Here is a 10899-nt window from a genome sequence, read left to right on the forward strand (position 1 = left end):
GTTTTTTTGGCCATACAAAGTAACATGGGCTGCTCTGCTTGGTTTATTTATTTATTTTTTGTTATTCTTACAAATTTTTGAATAAGTTTTGTATATATATAGTTTATAAATGGTAAATACCTGTTTTTGAAGAGGAAAAAGGTAATCAAAATAGGGAAAAATGCCCTTCGGGTCTGGGATGGATTTAAAGGGGAGCACCATTCTAAAACTGAAAAAAAAAATGGCGTGGAACCCCCAAAATCCATACCGGACTCTTATCTGAGCATGTAGTCTGGCAGGCCAGAAAAGGGGGGAGAGAAACGAGCCCCCCTCCTTCTGAACCATACCAGGCCACATGCTCCCAAACACCCAAACACGGGGGAGTGCTTTGGGGCAGGGTTACTTCCCAAAGCCCATTGTCCCCATGTAAATACCATATAACATCATTTATTTTACTGTACTGTTTTGGATGAGGGAACATTTTATTAAAATAGGGAAATGCTGCTACGCATTTCACACTTTAGGGAAATGAGAGGGGGCAGTTATTATCTTTTAAATGTATAGTGGTGGTATCTAATAATTTGTCTCCTGTCCAAGTAGTCGACTAATTAAGAACAATACATTTATAAATATTCAAGGAAATATGTGGGAGGCAATAATTTTACATTTTTTGTGTGCCACATCCAAAATTCAAGACAAAACTCTTAAAATACCCCTAGTGGGGGCCTTTAAAGGCATGTACAGTAACTGTCCAAAAAATTCTTCTAAGAATTCAAACAATAATTTTATTGAAAAAGTAAAAATAATCTTTATAAATATTGGTGTTTTTAAAGATTAGTTATTAGTTTCCTTACGAAAACAAAACAATCTTGTATTTTTTCCGAAACGTCAAAATGTATATTTTCCTTGGTTCCATCAGACAGGAGAAGTGAAATTAGTTAATTCCAACATCTGGGGTTGACTAATTTAGCAGTTGCAATACAAAAATAAAAAAAGGGGGGGGTATAAGAAAGGTGTTTTTTTTTTTTTTTTTAAGTGAAGGTTAATGTGTTTACAGATATAGTTTTGGATTTATTTTTTTATTTTTTGGTGACTGAAAGTCCTCCTGAATGCTGCCTTAAGGTCGGTATTCCTCAGGCTGTAGATCAGGGGATTAAGCAAAGGGTTAATGATGGAATACTGGACTGAAAACACTTTGTTCACACTAAACATATTGCTGGAGGTGGGAATCAAGTAAATGAAAATAACTGAGCTGTAGAAGATGAAGACCACCAAGAGGTGTGATGTGCAGGTGGAGAAAGCTTTTACCTTTCCAGTTTTGCCGGGAATGCGGAGAATCGTGCTGAGAATACGGACATATGGAAGGAATGTGAACAGAAAGGCAGTTAATGAGACACTGCTGCCCAGTGCGAAAACCAGCACTATGTTTATTGTTGGGTCAGTACATGAAATCTGGAACAAGTGTGGGAGGTCACAGAAGAAGTTGTGGATGGAATTTGGACCACAGAAGGACAACCTGAGCAATAAAAGAGTATGGACCAAGCAATAAAAAATCCCGAAGACCCAAATTATAACAGATAAATGACTGCACATCCTCCAGGACATAATTTGTGTGTAATGTAGAGGTTTGCAGATGGCGATGTACCGGTCATAGGACATAGCCGAGAGCAAGAGGAGCTCAGAGACAGCAAAATAGAGAAAGAAAAAGACTTGGGCTGTACAGGCAGGGAGGGATATTGATCGGTTTTTGGTGACCAAGTCGAAGAGCATCCTTGGTCCACTCACTGATGAATAGGACATGTCCAGAACAGCCAAATTGCTGAGAAAAAAATACATTGGGTTGTGCAGATGGTGGTCAGTGAGGACCAAGAAAAATATAATGAGGTTTGTGATCAGAGTCATCAGATAGATGTGAAGGAAGAGCAAAAAAAGTCCATTCATGGTCGGTGGATGGTCTGATAGACCCACAAGAATAAGAGTGGTAATCTTTGTGAGATTTGTCATATTATTTATTTCCTCTCTGTGTAAATGTATCACCAATAAACTAAGAAAAATATCAATCTTAGAAATTATTAATAAGAAAACATGTAAGGTGTGCCCACATGTTATATGTGGGATTCTATGGAGACATTTGATTCAGTGAATATCTTATATAGATATAAAATGTTGGCATTTCCCACAGGACAGTCTGCTGTGTTGTAAGAATACAAAGCTTTAAGTCTTGTTAAATGTCTCTAAAGATCTCATTTAAAACACCTTTGTCACTTGAGAGTTATTTTCGTTTCTTTTATAAAAATAAGTTTACAGTTAACAAAATAATTTCTAAATAAAACTCGACTGAAGTTCTATTATTTTTTTAGATCTGTTTTTATTTATTGGTTATAGGACAAAGTAATGAGTACAAAACAATTTAAAAAAGAAAACACCTGCTTCTGTTTTTGCCCTTATAACTTTGTCATAATAATAAAATAATAATGTTAAATGATAATAACAATAATAATATCAGAGGACAACTTGTTATAATAATAAAATATGTTGTAATAACAATTCTACAATAATATCAAAATAATAATAATATTATTATTAATAATAATAATAATAATAATAATATCAGAGGGCAACTTGTTATAATAATAAAATATGTTGTAATAACAATTCTACAATAATATCAAAATAATAATAATAATAATAATAATAATAATAATTTTAGAGGGCAACTTGTTATAATAATACAATTTGGTGTAATAACAATTCTACAATAATATCAAAATAATAATAACAATAATATCATCATCATCATCATCATAATATCAGAGGACAACTTGTTATAATAAAAATATGTTATAATAACAATACTACAATAACGTTGTGTCCAGACGGAACTGTAATCTGTTAATTAAATAAATGTATGCTTTGTTTCAATGTAATTCTTATCCTGTAGACGATTTCCTCCTGAAGAAGTGGGTACACCGCAAAACCGGTAGAGGATCCCTGTATACCCCACCTCAACACTAGCCCTATGGGGGTACCTGTTGGGAATTTTGTGTATGTGTGGGATATTTTTTTATATGTTTGTATCTATTTTTTGGTTGAATTGTATTAAAATGTATATATTTTTTATTTTAAACCTTGGGTCTGTGTATCAGTGTTGTGGTAGTCCATTAGCCCATCTGGGTGTTCTTGTGTATTGGTCAGCATCAGCAACTGTCCTCACATTTTCACCCTTCCACCTTTCAATGTTTCAAATTGGATGAAGGCATGTTTTTACCTCCCTTAGACCCTTATTATATGATGCTATACTCAATAAAAATCTTCCAAATACTAAAATAACATAAAAATACTAATAATATTTATATTATTATTAATAATAATAATAATAATAATAATAATAATTAAAAAAAAATACAGAGGACCACAAAAAGTTGACGTTTGGTCTGTGGGGGAACGATAGGGTTCTGGAAGACTTCAGGCACCACCAGGATAGGGGAATGCTAAAAGTAGGCATTTTGATGGGATTTTTTTAGAAAGTCGGCATCTTCTATGAAGACTATGAAGCACCAATTTGTACCATAATGTAAAACTAAAGGCACAACTTTTTTTCCCCATTTTGGATAGAGTATTGAAGGGTTTTAAGCCTTGTCATTTTTTTTTTTCATGTGTGACCTATTAGGGAGATTTTCCTTCACTTCCTGCCCCGTAGTGACAACAGGAAATTCCTCAAAAGTGAGGGAAACCTCTGGTATTCAGTTGAATCCGTGTCCCCACTGGAAGATTTCCCCTCTATTTCTGTTCTGCAATATTCTTTTACGTTCACTTGGGATGATAATTGTCACCTGGAATAAATAGATAGCAAATCTCCCTAATGGTGGCACAGACAGCAATAAAAACCTGACAGGGACTCTAATCCCACTTCACTCTATCCAAAACTAAAACAGAAAGTTTTGATTTGTGTTTTACTTTTAGTGGCCTTCAATCCAGCAGGCCACCTTGACTTAGTAGTTTTATTTATGATACAGACTTACACTTTATTGAATTAACCCACAAGTTTTAAAGGATACATCTACTCTACCCGTTCTCCTTACTTTACATGAGGCAGTGACCTTCCCACTGGCAATGACCTACATTTAAATGGGCCGGTTCATTCTTTATCACTGAGCCAGTGTGCTTTGATGGTTCTGTACATTGTACCAGCCTCCTATTGAAATGCCTCTATACTAAAACACAACGGGTCGGATGCCCTGCCCGCACTACAACTGGATTAGAAGCAATTGAAAGCCTCACATGACTATTAGAGGAAAACGAACCCAAAGATCTTATAGATTCCCTCGACCTCGAGACCATCTTAGCGGATGTTGATGGTATAATATCTACATCCGCATCATCCACGCCCAATACTATTTCTCTGAAAAAGAAGTCAAGCCTTTATCCTACACCCAGTACAATCCCTGATGCAGCTGCATTTTTTAAACTGGTTTTGAGGGATATACGAGGCCTCAAATACTCCTCCCATGGACATGGTAATCTTACACATAAAGAACAGCTTCCACTACAGTCACTTAAAGAGAATCCAGCTGTAACAATTAAACCAGCCAATAAAGGCGGAAATATTGTAATACAAAATAATGCTGACTATGTCAATATGTGTCATGATATCTTGGACAACTCACAATGGTATAGATGTATATCCAATCTAGACTACGACTGATGGTTTTGTGAGAGATTTCATTTTATAGTTCGATCCCCCATGATTTGGGCCTTTCGGTCATAAGACACACACTGTTACGCTCAGGCAGATACATTAGTCCATTGGTTGAATTCAGTGTGGCATCTCTTGAATTTATTTAAAAAATACTTTTCCTTTGATGGCTCCCACTACCTCCAGGTTCAGAGCGTGGCTATGAGCCCTTGTTGTGCCCCGGCATATGCTAACCTGTACCTGGGGTGGTGGGAGAGATTGATGTTTTCTGATGATGTAGCATGTAGATATACCAGGCATGCTACAGCCTGGTATCGCTACATCGACGACATTGTCATGCTATGGGACTAATGCTGACTATGTCAATATGTGTCATGATATCTTGGACAACTCACAATGGTAAAGACGTATACCCAAATCTAGACTACGACTGATGGTTTTGTGAGAGATTTCTATGTGTGGGTCGAACAGGCCTATTACCATAACATTATTGAAAAAATACTTGGGAATACTTTAGGGCGGCCTTCTCACGTGAGGCGAAGTTCTATGCACTTCCAAAAGTGCTTAACTACATTCAAAAGCCACCTGGCAGACCAATTGTGTCGGGCAGAGGTAGTCTCACGGATAACCTTAACAAATTTGTTGATAGATTGCTCCAACCATTGGTGGAAGTTTTTCCACCATACACAAAAGATACTATCCACCTTCTTCAGATTTTGGACGGCCTCCATGTCAATGGTGACACCTTACTGGTCGCCATTAGGGATGAGCCTGATGTTCAAGTCGAACATCAGGTGTTCACCTGTTCGCCGAACAGCGAACGATATGCGGTGTTCGCGGTAAATTCACAAGCTGCCGGAACTCCGTTAAAGTCTATGGAACACGAACATAAAAAAATCAAAAGTGCTAATTTTAAAGGCTTATATGCAAGTTATTGTCATAAAAAGTGTTTGGGGACCCGGGTCCTGACCCAGGGGACATGGATCAATGCAATTTTTTTTTTTAAACTGACTCCTGCCTGCCTCCTGACCCCCGGCTTTCCATGATCTGATCTCTGTCTCCAGTTCCTGTTACCTTTCTCTTGTTGCCGAACCTGCCTGTGACCCGACTATGCTCCTGCCTGCTGTTCTGTCTGATTTGCCCGTCTGTTGCCGAAACCAGCTTGTGAACTGATTACGCCTTGCCTGCCGCCCTTGCCTGATCTGCCTGTCCGCTGTCTACCCGGCTCTTTTGACCCTGCTCCTGGCTGTCCAGCCTGCTAGTAGTTCCTGCTTCCTGTGGTGCACCTTTGCCTATCTGCTGCCAAGTCTGCCAGCCATCTGCCTTCTCACCTGTCTGCTGTGACCCAGCTTCCTGTTGTGAGTTCTGGCTTCCACTGGTACAAGACTTCTGCACTGATTATAGGCACTATAGCTCAATGTACCTAGTTGATCGATCGGTCAACTTGGGTACAACCAGCCTGCCACATTCGCTTGCAATTATTGGTAGTGGCTGCCATAGCTGCTAGCGATAATCGATGTCTTCTCCTGCTTGCCCCCGCTACCCCAGCCAAGAGAAGACAATGGCCCAGCAGAAGGGATTCCCACATCAACACTGTCTGAGTTGATGGGGCAATCGAGAAAAATGATTTTCTTCAACCCGTGGTTGCAGGAAAGAGATTCGCCCCGTGTATGGCCGGCCCTTACATAGCAGTTTTACACTCTGTGGGCTCCTGATCTTCTTTGATGTATTGGAGGAATATTGGAATCAGTATTTTATGCTTTGGCTGCCCCCTGACAGACGCAATCTACCACCTGGAAGTTTGATGGGCTGATCGGGGGGGGGGCTGCCATTTCAGTGATCTAATACATACTTGTTCCATGATCTCTGTTCACCTGGAGATCATGGGGATCTGGTAAGAGGCTCTGTGAATGGTGGTGGAGAACTCCTGATCAGATTACTCACCTGCTGGTTTCTTTTTAATTGTATCATTTTTGAAGGTTTTTTTTTTACATAACAAAAAGAAACAATATGACATGTAATTTAAAGAAAAATTGCTAAAAATCTGTCTTTCATAAGGAAAACGAGTGTGTAAAACAAAACGCAGATCATGATTAAAACTGCAGAGCCCCCCCACCCCCCCCATGTTGAGAGCATGTGGCCTGATATGGTTAAGGAGGGGGGCACTCACTCATTTCCCCCCATCCGAACCTCCAGGCTGCATGCTCGGATAAGACCCAAAGGTCTGTATCATATATATGTATTATATATACTACACTGACTGCGCTATATATTCTCCACTGTATTATACAGTGCCTTGCTAAAGTATTCACCCCCCCTTGGCATTTTTTGGGTTTTGTTGCCTCACAACCTGGAATTAACATGGATTGTTTGAGGATTTGCATCATTTCATTTACAGAACACGCCCACAAGTTTGAAGATTTGTTTTTATTCAGAAGCAAACAGCAAATAGGACAAAATAACAGAAAAAGTCAATGTGCAGAACTATTCACCCCCCCCCCCCCCCCCACAGTCAGTACTTTGTAGAGCCACCGTTTGCGGCTATCACAGCTCGAAGTCGCTTTGGATAAGTCTCTCTGAGTGTTTCCCCATCTCACCACTGGGGTCTTTGCCCATTCCTCATCCGTGCAAAACTGCTCCAGCTCCTTCAAGTTGGATGGTTTGCACTTGTGAACAGCAATCTTTAAGTCTGACCACAGATTTTCTATTGGATTGAGGTCTGGGCTTTGGCTAGGCCATTCCAACACACTTACATTTCCCCTTAAACCACTCAAGTGTTGCTTTAGCAGTGTGTGGGGTCATTGTCCTGCTGGAAGGTGAACCTCCGTCCTAACCTCAAATCACACACAGAGGGCTACAGGTTTTGCTCAAGAATATCCCTATACATCAGAGCAGATCACCTTCCTCCATGCATCAGAGCAGATCACCTTCCTCCGTACATCAGAGCAGATCACCTTCCTCCATACATCAGAGCAGATCACCTTCCTCCATACATCAGACCAGATCACCTTCCTCCATACATCAGACCAGATCACCTTCCTCCATACATCAGAGCAGATCACCTTCCTCCATACATCAGACCAGATCACCTTCCTCCATACATCAGACCAGATCACCTTCCTCCATACATCAGACCAGATCACCTTCCTCCATAAATCAGACCAGATCACCTTCCTCCATTCATCAGACCAGATCACCTTCCTCCATACATCAGAGCAGATCACCTCCCTCCATACATCAGACCAGATCACCTTCCTCCATACATCAGACCAGATCACCTTCCTCCATACATCAGACCAGATCACCTTCCTCCATACATCAGACCAGATCACCTTCCTCCATACATCAGACCAGATCACCTTCCTCCATAAATCAGACCAGATCACCTTCCTCCATACATCAGACCAGAGCACCTTCCTCCATACATCAGACCAGATTACCTTCCTTCATACATCAGAGCAGATCACCTTCCTCCATACATCAGACCAGATCACCTTCCTCCATACATCAGAGCAGATCACCTTCCTCCATACATCAGGACAGATCACCTTCCTCCATACATCAGAGCAGATCACCTTCCTCCATACATCAGACCAGGTCACCTTCCTCCATACATCAGACCAGATCACCTTCCTCCATACATCAGACCAGATCACCTTCCTCCATACATCAGAGCAGATCACCTTCCTCCATACATCAGACCAGATCACCTTCCTCCATACATCAGACCAGATCACCTTCCTCCATACATCAGAGCAGATTACCTTCCTCCATACATCAGAACAGATCACCTTCCTCTATACATCAGACCAGATCACCTTCCTCCATACATCAGACCAGATCACCTTCCTCCATACATCAGACCAGATCACCTTCCTCCATACATCAGACCAGATCACCTTCCTCCGTACATCAGACCAGATCACCTTCCTCCGTACATCAGACCAGATCACCTTCCTCCATACATCAGAGCAGATCACCTTCCTCCATACATCAGAGCAGATCACCTTCCTCCATACATCAGAGCAGATTACCTTCCTCCATACATCAGAACAGATCACCTTCCTCCATACATCAGAGCAGATCACCTTCCTCCATACATCAGAGCAGATCACCTTCCTCCATACATCAGAGCAGATCACCTTCCTCCATACATCAGAGCAGATTACCTTCCTCCATACATCAGAACAGATCACCTTCCTCCATACATCAGACCAGATCACCTTCCTCCATACATCAGAGCAGATCACCTTCCTCCATACATCAGAACAGATCACCTTCCTCCATACATCAGACCAGATCACCTTCCTCTATACATCAGACCAGATCACCTTCCTCCATACATCAGACCAGATCACCTTCCTCCATTCAAGTCCTCAGTCACTCCAAGGCAATGAACAGTCCATTAGCTTTGTTTTTTTTTTGTTTTATTGAGGGGATTGAACTTGGATGGGGTATAGGAAGTATGGGATGCCAAGTGAATTTTAGAACAATCAATTGGGACGACATTTAGAACAAAGAATTGTAACAATTTATACAAACTCACACGCATATACAGATCTCTCTTCCTCCAGCACAACTCTTACTGCAGATCATTACTCCTCAACTCCTCCAGCACTCTTCTGCTCCCAGACACAGCTAGCATCGCATGGTTAGGTCTGACACTAGCTCAGCCAGGCCGTAGCAACTGCCTTTTGCAGGCAGGGACCGCGGGCCCCTTTTTAGTGTAGTAATGAACTGTATTATATATACTACACTGACTTCACTATATACTCTGAGCTGTATTATATATACTACACTGACTTCACTATATACTCTGAGCTGTATTATATATACTGAATGAATGAATGAATAATTTGTAAAGCGCTACAATGCAAACTGAATTGTATCAAAGGCGCTGTATTCGTGCTTTGTTGTCAAGCTTCTTAGAAGAGGTAGGTCCTGAGTTTTTTCCTGAAGGCCTGATGGTTACGGACTGTACTATATACTCTGAACTGTATTATATATACTATACACACTTCACTATATACACTGAACTGTATCATATATACTATACAGACTGCACTATATACTCTGAACTGTATATACACTACACTGACTGACTGCCCACTACACTACATTACTTGTCTAATTTCCATTAATTGTCTAATTTCCATTAATTCACTATATACGGCCGCTGTGTAAGCAGCAGCCTTATATAGTGCGGGGCATGGACTTAGCCCCTGAGGCATGATTGGCTAAAGGCACCCATTGCGCTGTGATTGGGCAAAGCATGCAGGTCAGGGGCATGCTTTGGCCAATCAGCAGCCATCAATGCACTGCAATCTCGCAGTGCATTATGGGGCGCTCCATGACCAGCAAAGTTCCCGTGAGAGCCCCATATGCTTGTTTGTTCAACGAAGAAATACCTGATGTTCAAGTCGAACTTACGTTCAACGCAAACATCGGGACCGTTCCTACTGAGGAAGAACAGTTTTCACTTGGCTCAGTCAAGCCGTATTTATTTCACCCATCCAATCTTGTGAAATTTTAAAATTCATCTGCAAGTGTTTCAAGTAAATTAATTATTTTAGAGTCTGGTCAAAGATACTTTTTTTGAAATGTAACAGGACCCCCCCCCCCTGACAAAGGAGAACAGGAAGGAGTAAAGGTGGGATTTCATTATACGGGCATCGATGACATAAACATACAAAGTTCATCTAAAAATATGACATTTTATTGGAACAACATAAAAAAATGAAATGTGTGGGGACAATGTAATACATGTGAAATTGAAAAAAGGTTAAAAAAAATCGTAAGCCACGTATAGTGAGAAAATCTTGAAACAACATAGATGGTATTCTCAGATGCACAGGGAAACAGAACACCAACACGTTTCAACTACTTTAGTCTTTAGTCTTCCTCAGGGGGGTGGCATCTCTTGTTAATTTTAAAGGATCTATTCAGAATTACATATATGTTGGATGCCTCCAGGAGTGGGGGTGGCAGTGTCACATGTGTCTCCATTAGTCCCTACACAACACAAGGGAGACCACTTGAGTTCCCAGGAGCCTACTTGGTAGATATCTTATCTCCGAAACCATAAAGTTGAACGGGACCAATTATTTTCTCTGTGAATAAATCCAGATCATATGGCCCAAGAGATCCAAGCCAATGTATGTTTTGTTGGGGATAGGAGAAAGCAGCTGCTAGCAACCATTCTGGAGTCACGTGGATTTGTTTTT

General features: G+C 40.6%; 1 protein-coding gene across 1 annotated transcript; it reads right to left on the reverse strand.

Moving 5' to 3' along the window:
- Window positions 1–865: 865 nt before the first annotated feature.
- LOC143958113 (olfactory receptor 1E16-like) lies at window positions 866–2094 on the reverse strand. The gene has a single exon (XM_077467564.1). The coding sequence runs from the start codon at window positions 1981–1983 to the stop codon at window positions 1051–1053; it is 933 nt and encodes a 310-aa protein (XP_077323690.1). The 5' UTR covers window positions 1984–2094; the 3' UTR covers window positions 866–1050.
- Between the last annotated feature and the right edge of the window lie 8805 nt (window positions 2095–10899).

The sequence above is a fragment of the Lithobates pipiens genome, unplaced genomic scaffold (assembly GCF_037356315.1).
Source record: "Lithobates pipiens isolate NorthernLeopardFrog02 unplaced genomic scaffold, aLitPip1_a1.2 Scaffold_56, whole genome shotgun sequence".
NCBI classification, from domain to species: Eukaryota; Metazoa; Chordata; class Amphibia; order Anura; family Ranidae; genus Lithobates; species Lithobates pipiens.

Coding starts and splice junctions, on each gene's coding strand:
- LOC143958113 (XM_077467564.1), bottom strand. CDS start 1,983: ATGACAAATCTCACAAAGATTACCACTCTTATTCTTGTGGGTCTATCA.